The sequence below is a fragment of the Pogona vitticeps genome, chromosome 3 (assembly GCF_051106095.1).
Source record: "Pogona vitticeps strain Pit_001003342236 chromosome 3, PviZW2.1, whole genome shotgun sequence".
Lineage (NCBI taxonomy): Eukaryota > Metazoa > Chordata > Lepidosauria > Squamata > Agamidae > Pogona > Pogona vitticeps.
This window is the reverse complement of record NC_135785.1, coordinates 157,835,258-157,855,465: the sequence shown is the minus strand read 5'-3', so window position 1 is coordinate 157,855,465 and position 20,208 is coordinate 157,835,258. Positions and strand designations below refer to the sequence as shown.

The following is a 20,208-nucleotide window of genomic DNA, read 5'->3' as shown; positions in this document are numbered from 1 at the left end:
TGGCCAGGCTCTGGCTACAGTGCCTGGAGAGGAACCCTGAAGAGCAGCCCAGGTCCTCAGCCATTGGTGGGTGGCTCCTGGGCTACTCTTTGGGGCTCCTTGCCCGATGCCGCCGCTGCTGGTTCCCGTTCCCACCGGGCCAGGGACTGACCGCTGCTGGGTCAACGGTGGGCTGCATCAGACGAGGAGCCCCGAAGAGCAGCCCGGGAGCCAACCGCCAATGGCTGAGAACCTCAGGTGCTCTTCAGGGCTCCTCGCCCGGCCCGATGCCACTTCTGGGTCCCGTTCCCGCGGGGCCAGGGACTGAGTGCAGCCTGCCGTTGGCAGGTGGCTCCTGGGCTGCTCTTCGGGGCGCCTCGTCTGATGTAGCCTGGCATTGACCCAGCAGTGGTCAGTTCCTGGCCCAGCGGGACCTGGACCCAGCAGTGGCAAACGGAGGTGTTCGTAACTCAAAATGTTCATTGGTCAAGGTGTTCGTAAATCAAGGCACCACTGTACTGTCATGTGAAAAAGAAAGTACACCCTCTTTGAATGCTATGGTTTTACATATCAGGACATAATAAAATTATCTGGTCCTTCGTAGGTCTGAAAATTAGATAAATACAACCTCAGATGAATAACAACACATGACATAGTACACCATGTCATGTCTTAACAAAAATAAAGCCAAAACAGAGAAGCCAGGTGTGAAAACCCGCATATACACTTACTGCTTGCATAGGAATTAAGGGGCTAAGTAGCAGTCAAGGGCTACTAACGAAATGCCCATCATCAGCAAGTGTGCCCACCTGTGTAAAAGCCAAAGTTTCAGTAGTTTGCTGGTCTGGAGCATTCAGAGGCATGGTAACACAATCCCAAGGAGGATAACCGTAGAGAAGCAATTGTAGCTACCTATCAATCTGGGAAGGGTTATAAGGTCATTTCCAAACAATTTAAAGTCCATCATTCTACAGTGAGGAAGATTATCCACAGGTGGAAAACATTCAAGACAGTTGCCAATCTTCCCAGGAGTGGATGTCCAAGCAAATTCACCCCAAAGTCAGACTGTGCAATGCTCAGAGAAATTGCAAACAAACAAACAAACAAACAAAAAAACAAAAAAACCAAGAGTTACATCTCAGATTTTACAGGCCTCAGTTAGCATGTGAAATGTTAAAGTTCATGACAGTACAATTAGAAGAAGTCTGAACAAGTATGACGTGTCTGGAAGGGTTGCAGAAGAAAGCCTCTTCTCTCTAAAAAGAACACGGCAGCATGGCTTAGGTTTGCAAAGTTGCATCTGGACACGATTTCTGGAATGATGTCGTTTGGACAGATGAGACCCAAGTGGAGATGTTTGGTCATAATGCATAGTGCCACGTTGGGCATAAACCAAACACAGCATATCAGCTCAAACATCTCATACCAGCTGTCAAGCACAGTGCAGTCATGGAGTCAACCATAAACGCTTTTGTATATCAAAGTATTCTAGAGTCAAATGTAAGGCCATTTGTCCAACAACTAAAGCTCAGCTGAGTCATGCAACAGGACAATGACCCCAAGCACACCAGCAAATCTACCACAGAATGGCTGAAAAAGAAAAGAATCAAGATATTGCAGTGACCCAGTCAAAATCCAGATCTCAACCCAACTGAGATGATGTGGTGGGACCTTCAGAGAGCTGTGTATAAACAAATGGGCACAAACCTCAATGAACTGAAGTAATGTACGAAGGAAGAGTTGGCCAAAATTCCTCCACAATGATGTGAGAGACTGATAAAATCATACAGAAAATGATTATTTCAAGTTATTGCTGCTAAAGGAGGTTCTACAAGCTACTGAATCATAATTTTTCCTTTTTTTTCACACATGGCTTATCCATTTTGGCTTTATTTTTATAATCATGACACGGTGTACTATGTCATGTGTTATTGTTCAGCTGAGGTTGTATTTACCTAATTTTAAGACCTGCTAAGGACCAGATGATTTTTTTTCCTATGTCACTGGTGTGACAGTCCTCTATGGGCAAGGAGCCATAGAATGTTTTGATCTGATGGAACATTAAAATATGCACAACTTGGAGAATTTTTCCCCCTGAACTACTACTTCCACAATCCTCTGGTCAGCATGACTATCCCGGCTGTGGGATTCTGGGATGTATAGTCTTTAAAAAACCCTTTTCCAAGCTTTAATGATAAATTAATCCACTACTCTGTTTAGCCCAGTATCATCTACACTGCCTGATAAAAGATCTTTAAATAGGTCTATGTGCAAAGCTCATTCCCATCAAATTTTCTACAACCGGACAGTTTATTTCCACCAAAATGATACAATGCTGAAAAATTCATCTAGATTTGCGACCAGAATTTGATGCTTTACTGATAGCTGTGTATAACTTTTTTTATATATACAAAGAAATCAGTTCTGAATCTCTTCTGCTACCTTCATTTTGCTGCATACATTTCCCCCAGATGTTACTTGGCTATGTAAAAGGAGTGGACTTATTTTTTACCCATAACATTCCACTCTGCACTATTATAAACCCAGAATCAACTTTTCATATCTTGGGCATTATGATTCAGATGCCACTGATGCCAGGGCCTTAATCACGCAGATAACAATATTGTCCTACATAATAAAATAAGAACAAAATGAAAGTGCTTTGTAGCCTTATAAAAAGCAAATTGTGTAGGACCGTAGAGTGGGTGGTAAAAGAACTTTTCTCAGTGGTGATTTCATGCTATTTTTCATAACCTCCCACTTTATATAGTCACTTGCAAGCGCCTATAAAAGTAACTGCCTTTATACCCAAAGGCCTCTGCAGTGGCAGTGAAGAGGTTTTTGTGAGATGTAAACAGGAGACATTCTCAAGTGTGGTACAAGAGAGAATTAAATGCACTGAGCCAGTAAAATTGAGGATAGGCAGGACCATCCCATTTTGTTGCCTGAAGCAAAGAAGGTCTCCAGTTCTCCTCCATTTTATGTATAAAAGCCAAGTGAACTGAGAGTTGAATTTACTTCAGTGCTAGCAAAGGACCATTATTTTCCACTGCCATCACTACTAATAGCAACAGACTAGTGTAAAAACAATACTGGGAAAAAACAGGGGGGAAATATTTTGCACATACTGTACAACTAAGTCAGTCAGATCATGGGTGGAATCTGACAGTATTATCACTATTTAGGAGCACCAGGCGTCACATTATACTTGATTTTTCTTTTTAAAACACACATACCCTTGAATCTACTGCAACTTCCCATTTCCTATTTTTTAAAAGAAGCATCGCTCATTAAATAGTCCCTAAGTGTCTGGTTTTGTCATAATTTTTTATTCTTTGGTAGTGAAGATCACAACAGATGAGGCTGTGCACTCACTGGACTACAGCCTAGAAGCTACTTAGCAGCTGGTGAGAGATATTACCAAATGCTTTTTAAAATTTTTAGGGATTGTCCAAAGGCTTGGCACCATACATGGCAGCAAATAAAGGTAAAGGAATGTGTCACTGTGCCATTTACACAATAAGGAAGCAAAAATATTTGATCCTACTCTTCCTTTAAGACTCTGAGGGTGACAAATGGTTCTCTCCATTTTGCATTCTTCAAAACAGCCCTGTGAGCTTGCTGACAAGCAGGTTAATCTTGACTCTGCATAGAATGATGAAGAAACCACATGCTTCCTAATTTTGTAACTCCAGAACTATAATGTCTCCCATGTGTCACCACTGGACTGGCTGGCAAGTTTCAGGATTCAGAGCATTGTCACAGATGATGACATTTACAACTCTATTCTACATCCTTTAAATAGGTAAATAAACAAATGAAAATGCAGATTCCAGCTAAGAACCATTCTCTTCCTTGTCCTGGATTTTGTTTTGAGATAGCAAGGAGACTGTTGACATGGGGGAGAGTTGATAACTAGTGGTCAAAGACAGGATGGGCAAAGTGCAGTCCTCCAGATGTTGGTAGATTTGCAAGGTCCAGCAGTTCTAACTTGCGTAGCCAATGATGAAGAATAACAGAAATAGATTGCAATAGTGTCAGAAGAGCCATTACTTTGATTTGTCCTGACTTTGAGTTTTGGGCTGAAACCTGAAAGATGTAGTTTCAAATCACCATTTAGCCACAAAACTAACTAGCTAATCATTGTCTCTCAGCCTGACTGATCTCTCAGGCGGTTTTGGAGATGAAGCAGTGAAGACAGCCATTCATTCATTCATTCATTCATTCATTCATTCATTCATCCATCCATCCATCCATCCATCCATCCATCCATCCATCCATCCATCCATCCATCCATCCATCCATCCATCCATCCATCCATCCATCCATCCATCCATCCATCCATCCATCCAGTAGTGTAAGCACTGCTCTGTGTGGTTTACATGTTAAAACTTAAGCCCCAGAAAACCCCAACACAACAAAATGCATTCAATGATATGGTGATCTAACAGTGCAGGACTAAAATTCATACAAAAAAGAGAAAAAATTAACATTAAAATTAACAGTGTCCAAGAGAATCTGTTATTGAAAGCAACATTGAATAACTCTGTTTTCACCAATTCCCTGAACATAAGGTGAGAAGGAGACTGGCAGGTCTGTTGGTAACTTAAGACTGTGAACCACCATGGAAAAGGCCTGATTCCTTGCTGTCACCTTTTTGGCTTTTCTCGGCGTGGCCACTTTCAGTAACATGGACCGAGTGGAGCAAATGAAATGGGTAGCTGATTTCTGAGAGAGACATTTGGACATGTATTGAGGTCTTAAGCCATTGAAGGACTTTATAGGTCATAACCAGCTCCTGAAATTGAACACAGAAACTGACAGGGAGCTAATTAAGGCTCATCAGACTGAGGATATATGATAAAATTTATTAATCCCAGATACCAGTCTGGCTCCTGCATTTTGAACCTACTGACATTTATGTACTGTTTTCAAGGGCAGCCCTACGTAGAGAGCATTACAGTACTTTATTTTTGAGATTACCAATGTGTGGTCCACTGTTACTAGGCATTTCTTATCCAGGTAGGGTGTAGCTGTTCAATCAACTAGAAATGATAAAAGACACGCTTGGTCAAAGTCAATATTTAGGATCCAGTCCTTCAGAATGAGCGTAACCTTATCAAGGCCAAGTAAATTTCCCTCTAACCAGTGTAGCAATTCTCCTAACAGTAGATTTCTGCTTTATCTGGATTCATTTTCAGTTTATTGGCCCTTGTCCAGTCCATTATCGACGCTAGGCCACACTCAAGGACCTATACAACAGAATTTGCAGATGGAGCAAAGGAGAGGTAGAGTTGTATATCATTAGCGTACTGGACACACCAAACTTGAATTTCCATATGACTTCTCCCAGGGGCTTCATAGAGATGTGTGATTCCCAAGCTTGGGTCCTCAGATGTTATTGGACTGCAACTCCCAGAAGCCCTGGCCAACACAGCTAGTAGTGAAGACTTCTGGGAGCTTTAGTCCAAAAACATCTGGGAACCCAAGGTTGAGAGCCACTGATGTAGATGTTAAAAAGCACTGGAAAGATGGTCAACCTCTGTAGGACCCTGTAGTAGATGTCCCAAGGGGTGGATACAGCATCCCCAACTATCATCTTGATTTGACCCTCAAGGAAAGACTGTAACCAGTGGAGAATGGAGCACCCAATCCTTGAACTCAGCCTTGCCAGAAGGATATCATGCTTGATGCTTGGAAATGCTGCAGAAACATCCAGGAAGATCAACAGGTTTATACTGCTCCTGTCTGCTTCCCTTAGGATATTTTATTGCAGGGTAACCAATGCTGTTTCAGTACCATGTCACAGCCTAAAATCTAACTGAAATGAATCCACTCTATCAGTTTCTTCTAAGAATGCCTGCAACTGGTCAGCTATCATCCTCTCAATTGTCTAAAAATGAAATATTTGAATGGGTCTATAGTTGTTCAAATTCTCTGTTACCAAGTTTTAAGTTTTATTAAGAATGGTCCTTATTATAGTTTTGTTTAAACAGGAGGACACATGGCTTTCCTGAAGAGAAGCACTGATGACATTGGTGGCCCATTCTAATGTAGAATCCTTGGCAAATTTTAATAGCCAAGATAGGCAAGTACAGTATCTAAAAAAGAGGTAGTAGCTTTACAGCATGCAGGTGCCTTGTTCACATCCTCAGGAGTTACTAACTGAAACTAATTCAGTAAAATCTGATTAGAAGGCGGACTGGACGTATCAATTCAATCTACAGGGATAAATAAGGAATTTAGGTCCTGATAGATGCATTCAGTCTTGGATCTGAAATGGCTGCCAGTTGGTTGCAATTTTCTGTTGGTTGTAATGTGTGCATTTGTAAGGTTGTGGACAACTCAAAAGAGTTCTACCTGTTGGTTGGAGGCTGTGTTAATCAATTTGCTGTTAAAGTCTCTTTTTACTACCTTAAATAACAATATGCAGCCAACATGCATTCCAAGGGAACTTTCTTTCATCTCCTCTCTAGCCATCTTCTTAATTGCTTGATTGCCCTCAACTTTTCCATAGACCATGATGAGGGATAAGTTCTGCAATGAGTGCCAAATCTGCTGGAAAAAAAAATACTATTTTGAAAACTAATGGGATCCATCAATTTCATGGGTGGATCAGTCTAATAGGTCCCTCCACCCATCAAAGTGGTACTGTTGTACAAATTCCAAATCTCAGCAGGTGACTATCTTAACATGATAAGGCAGAATATTTGAGGTTTACCACCTTCAGATCCTCTTCTCTGCTGAGATGTGAACACCAAGTCCAAGGTGTGCCCTGCCACAGGTGTAGGACCCATGGAACAGGCCCATGGATGGCATGATGTCCATGAACTCCAAGGCTGCCCCAGCAACATATGTCATGCATGGATGTTAAAGTCCTACAGAACTGAAAGTCTGAGGGACTTCCATAGCGTACTTGAGACGAAGTCTGTCAGCTCTGGTAGGGTGGTACACTAACACGATTCCCATTCAGCATGCCATCTTGGGTTCACCAGTCAGAAAGCCAGGATGTGACAACAATAAATATGATTCCACCAGCTGTGAATTTTTAACTGAGCTATACCACCTTAGGGTTCTACGCCACTTCATTCCGTTGTGTAGCTCTTGTCACATTAATAAAAAGCAGAAGAGTGAGTAAAGAGATATCACAGGTATTAAAAAGGAACATCTCAGTTTGTGTTGTTATGTGCCCTCAAGATATCTCAAATTTTGTTGGTAACCTCCAAACACTTCTACCATAAACAGCCTGGCCAGCTCCTGTGTCAGGTCTTCCTCTTTTCCTGCTGCCTTATACTTTTCCTAGCATTATTGTCTTTACCAGTGAGTGTTGTCTTATTATATGCCCAAAATACAGATAACCTCAGTTTAGCCATTTTTGTGCTGGTAGGGACACTTTAAGATTTACTGGATCTACGTGTCAAGTTGGAACTGACTTTTAGTGACACTTGATAGGGTTTTTCCAAGACAACTGAGATATTTTAAGCAGTGATATACCACTGACACACACACATACACCCCCCCAAGCTTCCATGGCCACGCGTGTATGGGCCCAACGTCTCCTGAGTCCTATGACGGACTAGCTGGCGTACAGGGCTGCTTTTGCCTCACAATAGCCAACCATAGGAGGTCGGTCAAGCTGAGAGGCCCGGTGTTGTCTCGGAGGGGGCCTTTCCTGAGCCTGTACCGCCCTCCCAAAGAGCAAAGGACATCTGGCACCGCGTCGGGTGCAGACGTGTAGCGCTTGCAGCCCGCCTTCTACCCGGGCCAGGTCTCCTGGAGGCTTCTCACGTTCGCCCGTCCAGCTGAAGAAGGAAGGGCTGGCTTGACAGAGCGAGCCAGCAAGCCAGCCAGCGCCGGGGCGTCGGTCTCGAAGAAGGCGGCCGTGAAGGGGAGGAGCTGCCCGGGCTTCCGGAGCGAGGGAGGGAGGGATTGCGAGGAAGAAGAAGAAAAAAAAAAGGGGGGGAGGAAAGAAGCAGGAAGGCGTCAAGGAGCCACCGGGGCTTTTGCGGCGGTCAAGGCGGGGGAGACAAAAACACCGAGCTGAGGGGGAGCGGCGAGCCTGCCGGGCCGGAGTCGGCCGCTGTCCCCGGGATGGAGCATCATCACCAGCAGCCTGCTAGCCGATACCAAGTGGTGAGTGGTGACCTTCTTGGCGGCCGGGCCGGCGGCGCAGGCCTTCAGCCGCCGGGGCCTCGCTTTGCTTTGCTGCTGGCGCTGCTCGCCGCCCCCAGCGCTGCAGCAGGCTGCGGGCTTTTTCCCCCGTGGCCGTCCCAGGCTGCGAAGGCCTCCGGCGCGAACTGGAAAGGGCCGGCGGAGCGGCTTTACATAACCAGGAAGAGCAAGCAGGACGTGGGGTCGGGGCGCTGGTTTCCCCTCTCCTCCCTTCCACACTCGTTGCTTTGAGCCGTGGGAATCTCCCTCTCTCCCTCTCTTAAATGGAGACGGGACAACACCTCCCTTCTTCGGTCTACGACTCCCCAGCTGCTGTTCCTGCGTTTCCCTTCGTTGGAGGGAGGGGAGCGAGATTTCAGGGCTGGAGCTTGAGCCACACAACCCCCCTCGGAAGTAAACACCCAGGGGGTTTGTCTGAATAAACACGCAGACACGGTTCTGCTGCAGGGCAGCCAGCAGGCTTTGGGTTAAGTCCCCACGAGCACGGCATGGCTGCCCGCTCTACGCCCAAGGGGTCAGGCTTGTAGGGGTGCCAGTTGATGAAATCATTTGTTTTTAACTAACCGTGTGACTTTTACCTGATGTTTGTGTAATTCGACAATTAAAGGAAATCCCATTATTGCCGAAAAGTTCAGCATGGATGACCCGTATGTTTAGTTGATGAAGTGTGAGACAGCTTACAGGTCATTAAGCAGGTAATGGCTCTTTGTTAAAAACAAACCATTTTTAGTATTTTCTTACCTGTTTCCTGCTAAAGGAGCTGTAAATACAAGCCGTTTAGTTAAAATATCTCCTATTAGTTATTCTACCTAAGAGTCTGCCTGCTGTTCTGAAAAAAAAAAAGGAATAAACATTGGTTGTCAGGAGTGAGTCTTTATTCTCATGGCTTGTCACTGCATTTCTGAGCAGCCAAGGCCTACATTGCATGTTAATGTACTGGAAATGCTACAGCTGTATTGCCTTTGTTTTTCTTTCAAAAAATATCCAGCAAGCCTAAGGCGGCTTGGAAATTCTGTATTTTAGAAAGCACATCTTAGATGGATTTTGTGTGTGCGCGCGCACGCACGTACACAGACACATACATTTCTGCTGTGGTGTAGACACTTCTTTGAGAGAAAGATAAAAAAAGACATTTTCTCCAGTATTGTACTTACTTGTTGACAAAGATTTGGGGTTTTTTTGGAGATAGATCCCTACCTTGCTGTTCATCACAACTCTCAATACTATAGGATGGTTGTGTATTCATCTTTCAGCTCTCTGCCTGAATAATGTGACATAACATCTTATTCTCGGTTCTTTGGAATGTTGCATCCCTAGGCTGAGAGATCCATTTAAGTCTTCTGAGTAACATTTCTGTGCTGACAGACCATGTTTTCTAGAGCTCTGCTGTGGCATCTAATGGGTCCTTTATAAAGAGAAAGATGAGATAAAAATATTTTATAATAACAATAACAACGATAATGATGATAAAAAGGGACTATACTCATATGGAGAAGCGCATATGTTCACATATTCTCTATTGTTTTACTATGTCTCTGTTTTGCAAGCAATATTTGAGATCTTTCTGAAACTGTAGAGCAGGATATATATTCCAGACAAGCCTCCTTGGAACAAGTATTATTTTTGCTGTAGTCTTCTTTCTTTTGAATACACATATTATACCTAGAAATTAGACTCTGCATTTCAACAAGGATACTGTATTTTAGTATACTGATAGTGGCTGAAATTCTGTTGGCCTAAATTTATGCCAGTGTTGAATATCTTTAGTTTAATTAATTAAAACATTCCTATCCTCTCCCTTCAGGTCCTGAGGCATCCTAGGTATCCCTTTTGAGAGCTTCAAGATGGGGTGGCGGGGGGGGGGGAGAGACTTTAATATCAGAAAATTGCCACTTGATTGCTAGGGCAATTTTCTGACTTTGAATGCTCCCCCTCCCATGCCAAGGCTCCCAAAGGCTTCCCTCGAGTAAAAGGAATCCCAAGGGAGACTTAGAACCGGAAGGGGGGAGGAATAGGAAGTTTTAATTTGTATTAAATTAAATATATCCTTCACCAGATGGTTATGTTATCTGGCTCATGTGGCGTAAATTTATGCTAATAGGATTTCAATGTGCATTAAATCATTCTTGAAATAGTTCTTATGTTTACTTAAATAAATTTGGAACCTTTAGTCTCTCTCACTTCCCTGCCCCCATTTTATGAATAGAAACAGTAGATCTCAGTATTTGCTGGATATTTCTTTCCACCCACCAATTACCTACTTCTGTGAAGACGTAATTACATTTGTTTCTGCTGGGAAGCAGTATGCTGTGATTTCCTTGTTCAGCTGGGGCAGTGGCAGCTACGTCACAGGGGCCTCTACAGATTGACTGCTTACACAACTTAAGGAAGTGACCATTGCACTTTAGTTTGTTCCCTGCATGCCTTATTAAATGACATCACATAGGTTTTGAATAACTCTTAAAGTGAACACCTTCGCCTTTATCATTTCTGCTCATTTATTTTTAGCTTATGGCAAGCAGAAAGAATTGGGGGAGGGGGCAACATATTGATCTTTTTTTCCAAAAAGAACTTTACCTGACATTTGATAGAACATGTTTTCAACATTAAAAGAAATTTTAGGGGCAGTTGTCTGGCTGGTATGTAATTGAAACTGTAGCGGGCACTGGACAAAAGCTATGGGAATTTCGTAGGCCTCTAATTTTACATGTAATTCTTCTATTTCTTGTACCTGGATATGCCATTCACTTCAGATAAATTGATGAATTTGGTGGTGACACCATTGCTGTGGCTGAACAACAATTTAACTTATGGGATATATAAAAGGTGGGAAATGAGAGGAAAATTAAGTAGATCTCAGGATGCATACTATATGTAATTTGAGTGATGACACCACTGTGGTTCTTATTATACCCTTTTTTGCTATTCTTAATAACCTTTTAGAAAATCAAACTCAGGTGCTACTAGTAACTCTGCAGAAACTGACTGCATAGAGTTGTCATAAGAACCAATCCAACCATCATTTCTTTTTAAGCATAAAGTAGATATGGTGTTGTAGGTAAGGGAAAACAGAACCTGGGAAAAACGGGAAAAAGGTATCGTAGCTGCTATGGGAAGGCACATATGTACATGCCTTCAGTTTGATGTATGCATAAGTGTGAGAGAAATAATTAATAATTACATGTTGTCAAGTCGATTCCAACTTCTGACAACCCAGTGCTTAGAGATTCTTAGAAGTAGTTCACCTTTTACTTCTTCTGCAGGTCACAGTCAGATTGTGCAGATTGTCCAAGGCTACATAGGTTGGCTCCTCTCTAGGAATCTTAGTGGAGAATTGAATTTTCAAACTATGGCTTTACAGCTACGCATCTAATCACAAGGCTTTGTTAATAGGAGTCTATGCAGTAATTCTCCCTGTTCCTTCTTGTATTGGATGAAAAGTATACTTGTTTTTATATATCACGTGCAATTGCTCAGTTGATGGTGTTGCCAGGAAGCTTGGTTTTGCTGCTACTCTGTGGATTGCTCTACCACCATTACTCCAGAATCTGCATTTTGTCTCGGAAGAATTAAGTAAGTGGGTATTAGGCTACCAGGACAAAATATGCAGAGTCACAGTGTACACTGGCTGTACTCCATAACATAGATTTGAGGAGTGAGTTTTGCTCTGATAAGTCTTTGGAATGTGCAACTGCAGTATCATACTCTCTGTAAGGTTCCGTTATGATCTAGTGAACCCTGCGTGCTGTCTTTTAACTGTCTTATGGTAAGGGAATAATCAGTGGAAAGTCCGGGAAACCTATTTGTAAGTATATAATATATGCTGAGTTTCCCATTGGCAGAGATTAGTGACTATCCAGGTGAGGAAAATAGACCTAAAGCAGGCAAGCAGCCCTCCTTTTATGCTTTTCTGAGTTTCAGTTCATAGATAGTACCATTCCAAGCAGCTTTCTTATAGTTCTCCAGAATTATATTAGGGCAATGAAGGACTTGCCACTGGAGTAAACTGCATTGACCTTAGAAATGAGTATGCTAATCAATAGGAAACAAATCCAGAATGCAGAGTCCTGTGTGTTCCCCCATTTCAAGAGGGAGAGAAAAAAGAAAACCATAAGAAGGATATAGCAGCATAATTTGCCATATAATAATAGCTGTGTGCTGTCAAAACAATTCCAGCTTACAGCAACCCTTCTAGGCGTTTTGGAGTTATAAAATACTGAGAATGGTTTACCAGCCCATTCATGCGTCAGTGATTACCTGGAAATACGGACTATGAGCAAGTCCATTCCTTACAACCAGCTCTGCAGGCTATATACAGTATTTGAATATGGGAGGTCCAAGTTGATTCATGTGTGGCAATAAAAATTTTTAATGTAGCCATTCCCTTTCTTTTCTCTTCTGGACAGAGTCAAAATTGTTGGCACATAAAATGCTACAATATAAATTATCTCCCCCCACAATCACCACCTGGTAATTTTGTGTGTTGGTGAGAGTGCTGCATTTGCACCCAAACAGATCAGTTTTCCAAAAAAAATTAATTTGGTCAAAAAGGATATATATTCCAGAAGTCCGGGAACGACCTGGGTAGGCGGTGCGGAGAGGCTTCAAGCTCCCCGGTCCACCCCCCAGCCTGTTCTCCGATGCCGGTAGCCTCCCCCGCCGCCTACCCAGCCTGTTCTCGGACACCCAGGTGTCCGAGAAAGGGCTGGGTAGGCAGCGCAAGGAGGCTTTAAGCGGCGGGGACAGGCTGGGGGGTGGATCGGGAAGCTTGAAGCCTCTCCGCGCCGCCTACCCAAGTCGTTCCCGGACTTTTTCGTTAAACGGGGCACTCGTTAAGCGAGGCACCACTGTACCATGTTTTCTCTTGATCAGTTGCCTGAAACATACTGCCCCAAACCCTATTTGTTATGCTCACCAGCATAACACCATCAGCATAACTTTCATTGGTGAATTGCTGCAAGTGCAGAAATCAGTGTAGGCATTTTCTGTCACATACCAAGTTGCACAAATGATGTGTGATAGGAAATACGTATGCTGGCTTCTTAACTTACTGAGTTCATGCAGCGCACCATTAGTAATAGACAAAAGGAGTATCTACTGCAGCAAGGAGATGAAAGCCATTCTGATTTAGGTCTGTTGCTTTTTGCAGTATGTCATTGTTAGGCCCTTGTCTATTATACCATAACATTTCTGGATAACCAAAATTCTACCACTTCATAAAGTGTTGTAAGAATTCCCCAGATACAGTGCATGTTTTAAGAATCTTTTAATGCTTCTTTTGATTCTTAATCATGGAAGTAATCTCCCTAGTAGATTTCCACTTGCCTAGCCATAAGAGTTGAATGGGACAAGTGTTAAAATGTGCTGTTTGAAGAGCACTGGTAGTGTCCATGTTTTGCTTGGATTGGATAACAGCTTGTGAAGTAGTGATACTAAAAATAATTTGGGGCAGATCCCTTTCCCAGAGCCAGAAAAACCCTCTCTTTTGTGTTACTTTAAACAGAGGCTCGTGTTAATTGACACCAAGAATACTGTGTTTCCCTGAAAATAAGACAAGGTCTTATATTAATTTTTGCTCCAAAAACGCACTAGGGCTTATTTTCAGGGGATTTTTTTTCATGTACAATCTACATTTATTCAAATACAGTGGTGCCTCGCTTAACGAGTGCACCGTATAGCGATGTTTCCGTATAGCGATCCCTTTTTCGGGATCGCTATACGGAAACATACCCGATCTTCGCAATGGGGAAAACCCGCATTGCGAAGATCGGGTATTGCGGCGGCCATTTTGGAGCCGCCGAACAGCTGATCGGCGGTTCCAAAATGGACGCCGGAAGCCCGGAAATGGCTGCCGGCAGCCGTTTTCGCGCCCTGCCCTCGCTTAGCGAAGGCGCGAAAATGGCTGCCGGCACCTGGAATCCTCGCTGAACGGGTAAGTAACAAAGGTATTGGAAGTTTAATGCGTTCCAATACATTTCCCCTACCCGTTTAGCGATGATTCCGTATAGCGAGGGCACCACTGTACAGTAATGTCCTCTTCTTCTGGTTATTGCACGATGGTGGAGGGTGAGATTTCACTCAACTAGGGCTTATTTTTAGGGTAGGTCTTATATTACGAGCATCCTGAAAAATCATGCTAGGGCTTATTTTCAGGTTAGGGCTTATTTTCGGGGTAACAGGGTAGTATTAATTATCCCTTACCAGATTCTGACTAAATATTGTAACTTGATTAATTTTTGTTCACCGTAAGAGCAGACGGCTGTAATCCTGGGTACACATCCTTGTGAATGAACTGTGTTGAACTTGATGGGACTTCTTTCCAAGTGAGCAAAGAATTGCACTGTAAATTAGGAAAATAACATGTGGCTGAATGAATGTATGGGACATTATTCTTAAAGTTTCCTATCTAAATTCATTTCTTCGTTCCAACTGGAGTAGGCCTATGTAAACAATGAAATGAAGTTTTGATTTAGTAGTTCCCGTTAATTCAATGGGTTTATGTTAGTTGGGACTGACAGTTGGGTTTAGCTTTGTCTTCTTGTAACTTGTTCAGCTTCCGTATATTAACTTTTGATAAAGCTTAATGCCTGTTTCAGCTTTTATAACTACAGCACTAGAGTCTGAAGTTACTGTGGAGTAGCTATAGTAAGTAGACTTTGGACAGAAATAGGTGAAGTATACAGATGTCTGTTGGGAAAACCTTGGCTTCAGCATAGCAGCTTAAAACCTATAAAACTGCCTGAAATTGCGTCAAGTGGTGATAGTGTTAAGCCCCGAAAGAAGGGGGTCTTGTAGAGGGCAGTCACATGATAGTGGCTTGGGGGGGGGGGAGATTCTGAACCTTGTGTTTTATTTCCCTAAATGGATGAAAAGCAGATTTAGAATATTTACTTGGTTTTCGTTTTGTTTACTAAACATATATCACATTAAGTTTGCACTCTCTAAATATATGCTAGATTTTCCCAGTAACCAAATAGTAGCTTGCTTTTTTTTTCTTTCAATTTTGGAATATTTGTTGTCCTTTTGGGAGTGCATGAAAATGAAAATAACTAGAAGGAATTACAAAACTATTTTTTCCCCTGAGAAGCAGTTTTAAAGAAAGATGTTAATTTTTTTGAAGGCATGTATCCCTTTCTTTTGCACAGATACTTAAATACTGTATTTTCCTTTTAAAGAATTGGATAGAGGTCATGTCTGTTACATACAGCACTGATGTTACCTGTCTGTCATGGGTTTGGAGGGAAAGTTCCATCCTATGGGGAGTGGAAGGCGGGACATCAGGAGGAGGGGCTGTACTGTATAAATATGTGATGCCTGTGTGGTGAAGAGAGAGACACTGTGAGACACTGGGATGTGACGAAGCAGCAGCTGGGAAGAAGAAGCTGTTGTGGGAGTCTGTTTGTCAGACAGGGTACTACTGTGTGTCAGAGTACCAACCTGATAGGTTCAGGTGTCTGTTGGTTAGCCAGAACTGATAGGTTCAGGGTCTGTGCTTCAAGTTGAGGGTTCTGGGTGAACCAAACTGTATGCATGTATGAGTGAGAGTAAGCCACGTTACTTTATCCTATTCACCTGATTGTTTTATTTTTCCCTGTGTGTATTTAAATAAACCTTATTCTTTTTATTGTTTGAAAAATCCATCCCTGGTCTGTGTGACTTCTTAAAGGGAATGGTTGGTGGCAGCTTAGTGTAACTGTGTGGCAGATCCCAGTAGGTCTGGGTTTGTCACATTGATTGGTGTCCAGCGTGTGGGATACGACTGGTCCAGTTGTCCAGCGGTCCAGCAAAGCCTTGGCAAGTGTGCCCAGAGCAAGGGGGGTCTAGTCAGGGACAATCTGAGGCGCGTAGGTAATCTTCTAGGTGTACCTCACGGGGAGGTGCGCTAGTAGAAGAACGTGCCAACTGGGGAGACTTAGATTAAGGTGCTCTGAGGCAGCCTAGTTTTGGCGGGAAAAAGCTGAGGCAAAACTGCGTAGTAACAGTGATCTAGCTTGCCAGCTGAGAGGCCCAGCAGAGGGGGGTAGGCTCTGACTCGATACTGTTGCAAGTTAGTGCTGAAGAACAGCAGCAATCTCTAGGGAGAGCTGGTTCTGAGGCAAGAAGGAAAAAAGTGGTCGTTTTATTTTGAGGCTTGACTTTTTAAAGCAGCCTGTTCTGAGGGGGGATTATGCCCTTGACTCGAAGCCAGATGGCAGAAATGAGTGATGTGAAAGACCCCCAGATTGACCAAGGTTCTGAGGATGAATTTGGCTCAGTGCAAGGTGACAGCACAGGAGAGCAGAACCCAGAACTTAGAAAAATACTCATAGCCCAACAGCATGAACTGAGGGTGAGGGAAATGGAGGAAAGGGAAAGAGAGAAACAGCGGCAATTTGAATTAGAGAGAGAGAGAGAGAGAATGGAGAGGGAAGAAAGAATGGAGAGAGAGAAAATGGCGTTTGAATTAAGAAAACTGGAACTGATGAACCAGAACAATAATAATAATAGGGATTCTGAGGGAGGCCAATTGTCTAAGGCTGACCTGAAGAAATTCCCTGTGTACCACAAGGGAGATTGTCCTGAGGTGTTCTTTTCCCTAGTGGAAAGAGCGTTTGTGGACTTCTCAGTGAGGGAAACTGAGAAGATGACCATCATGCGATCTTTAATCAGTGGTAGCCTGGCTGAGGTTTATGCCGAGATGCCTGAGGAACTGATGAAAGATTTTGCAGAGTTTAAAAAACTGGTGTTTGCCAGACATGGGATAAATGCGGAGCAGCTGAGACAAAGATTCAGGTCCCTCACCAAGAAACCAGAACAAACTTTTACCCAAGTGGGGGCCCAATTGGTGAGGCTGCTTGAGAAATGGCTATCTCAGGAGGGGACAGAGACCTATGAGCAGCTTAAAGACTTGATAGCACTGGAACAGTTCTATTCAGTCCTGCAGGGGGAATTGAAATTCCAGGTGAGGGAAAGGAAACCGAGGTCTGTGGCAGAAGCCTCAGAGATCGCAGATTTTATTTCCCAAATAAGAAAGCCCTTGGGTGAGGGGAAATCTGTAGGTAAACCCAAAGAAACCTACAGCAAGTACTCTCAGGGACCAGGGAAAAGCCAGCAAGGGGGAGGGGCCCATGGTGAAGGGAAGCCCTCAGACATGAAACTAAGACCTCAGATTTTGGAGGGAAAACCAAAACAAGATGAGAGAGAATCAAAATACACCAGAAAATGCTATTTCTGTCAGGGAAAGGGTCATCTAATCTCAGAGTGTGAGAAATTAAAGCAGCTAAAAGGAATGGTGCCTCAGAATTCTAGTGGGACCAAGCCAAAAGCTGTGTTCTGTGTCCAGAAAGAGCAAGGCTCAGTGTCACAGAGGGAGCCTGTTGCCATGGCTACTCAGTCTGGAACAGCTACCTCTGCTGATCAGGCTGAGGAAAATGGTCCTCTTGTGGAGGTAAAGCGCTGCTTGCTGGTGAAAACAGATTCTCAGTTGTTTGAGACAGCAGGGGTGGACGTAGGAATACTTGACCGTCAGTATAGGGGGCTGCGGGACACTTGTTCCCAGGTAACCCTGTGCCATCCAGATATCATTCCTAGGGAGTATATAATCCCAAATGAGAGCATAAAGGTGGCAGGGATTGAGGGGCAGGTAATCTCTCTGCCAGTAGCAGAGGTACCTGTCAACTTTCAAGGCTGGAGGGGAGATTGGCGGCTAGCGATTTTATCGACTCTGCCAGCAGCCGTGCTCGTGGGAAATGACCTGGCTGAACATGTGAAACGGGTGCTAGTGATTACACGCTCACAAGCCACCACAGGGACAGTTCAGGGGGGTAATGATGAGCCAGAGACGGAAGCGGAGGGGAGTTCAGAAGCTGTGGTGGAAACCTTAACCACAGACAGCAGATTTGGACAGGAGCAAAAGGCAGACGCCACTCTCCAAAAGTGTTTTGAACAGGTGACTGACGCCCAGCTAACACCTGAAACCCCAGTGAGATTTCTGGAGAAAAAGGGGATTTTATATAGAGAAACCATGAGGAATATCTCAAAAGGGGGAGATGGGATCAGAAGTCAGCTGGTGGTACCTGAAAAGTATCGCCCCATGATCTTACAAAGGGGTCACTCTGACATGTCTGCTGCACACTTAGGGGTGAAAGGGCCCCTTGATTTGATCAAGCAAGATTGGGAGCAGATCACCCAGGATGACCCACAAGACGTTGTGACATACATAGACACCTTGATGAATGACCTAAGGAGAAATCTAGAGCTGGCAGCAGAAAACCTGCAAGCTCAGAAGGTCAGACAGAAAACATGGTATGACCACAAAGCTAGAGAGAGGCAATTTGACCCAGGGGAGGAAGTGCTTTGGCTTAGGCCCTGCAGAGAGAATAAACTGCAGCTCAAATGGGCAGGACCATATAGGGTCATTTCCAAGATGTCAGACCTGAACTACCTAATAGAGCAGGAGGAGAACCAAGCAAGGAGGGTGGTTCATGTGAATGCCCTAAAACCCTACTACAGAGGGGAACAGAGGGTTTTATTCGCGATAAAAGCAGCTGAGAGTGAGGAAGCGGAATTACCCTTCTGGGAGGGTAGAGGGGAAGTAAAATACAACCCAGAGGAGGTAAAGATCAGTCCTGCACTCACCCAAGACCAGCAGCAAGAACTAAAAATGCTGCTTAGTAGATATCAACAGGTGTTTTCCAACAAGCCGGGGATAGTGAAGGGAGTGATGCATCGGATCCACACAGGGGATGCACCCCCGCAGGCAGTATCCCCATACCGAGTAACGGGACCCTATAGGGACGAGGTGCGAAAGGAGCTGGACGAGATGCTTAGGGAGAACATAATCGTCCCCTCTTCTAGTCCTTGGTCCTCTCCGATAGTCCTTGTGGACAAGCCTGATGGGAGCATTAGGTTTTGTGTCGATTACAGGAAATTAAACCGTGTAACCACTCCTGATGCCTACCCAATGCCCAGGCTAGACAACCTGATTGAAACCATAGGGGGTTGTCGGTTCATCTCATCATTGGACCTGGTAAAGGGATATTGGCAATTAAGAATTGATCCCAGGGATCAAGAAAAGACTGCCTTTTGCAGCCCTTTTGGTCTCTATGAGTTTCGAGTCCTGAGCTTTGGTCTCAGAAATGCACCAGCCACATTCCAAAGGCTGATGGACCAGACCTTGGCAGGGCTCAGTGACTTTACAGTGGCCTACATTGACGACATAGGGATCTTCAGTAATACCTGGGAAGATCACCTGATACACCTGGAGTTAGTGCTGCAGAGGTTAAGTGCAGCAGGGCTAACAGTAAAGGCCAGCAAGTGTCAGCTGGGTAGCCCGGAAATAAAATACTTGGGTCACATGGTAGGGGGAGGAATGATAAAACCCCTGGAGGCCAAAATAGAAGCTGTTCGTGATTGGCCTAGACCCAACACCAAGAAAAAAGTCAAATCATTTCTTGGGTTGGTGGGCTACTACAGGAAGTTCATCCCGAGGTTTAGCGAGATTGCGGCTCCGCTGACCGATCTGACGAGGAAGACGGCTGATGACCGCATCCCGTGGACCAGCGACTGTGAGGCGGCGTTCCAGAGGTTGAAGGAGGCGTTAATCAACTATCCTGTCCTGCGTGCTCCAGACTTCGACCGGGAGTTCATCATCTACACCGATGCGTCTAACAGCGGGGTAGGAGCAGTTCTGTGCCAGGAGGATGAGAATGGTGACCAGCATCCAGTGTCCTACCTGAGTAGGAAACTTCAAAAAGGTGAGAGACATTTGGCAACCGTGGAGAAGGAGTGTTTGGCCATAGTCTATGCGATCCAGAAGGCCAAGCCTTACATCTGGGGAAGACATTTTATTCTGTGTACTGACCATTCACCATTGCAATGGTTAAAGACAATGAAAACCCACAATAGCAAACTTATGAGGTGGGCTTTAAACCTACAGGACTATGACTTTGAAGTGAAGGTGGTCAGAGGGTCAGTGAACTGTGTTGCTGACGCCTTATCAAGAAGACCTGAAGAATGAAGACGGCGAAAGAACATGGACTATGTGTATATAATGATGACAAAAAGTAAAATGTACCT

General features: G+C 44.0%; 1 protein-coding gene across 2 annotated transcripts in view; it reads left to right on the top strand.

Annotated features, from left to right (window-relative positions):
• Nucleotides 1–7,716: 7,716 nt before the first annotated feature.
• The window catches only part of NDFIP2 (Nedd4 family interacting protein 2), a 50,185-nt gene continuing 37,693 nt past the window's right edge, over nt 7,717–20,208 (top strand). For both annotated transcript variants that reach the window (XM_072994680.2, XM_020796468.3), the window contains exon 1: nt 7,717–8,112. In XM_072994680.2, the coding sequence (XP_072850781.2) occupies nt 8,071–8,112 (42 nt within the window). In that variant the 5' untranslated portion in view covers nt 7,717–8,070. The remainder of the gene's footprint in view (nt 8,113–20,208) is intronic.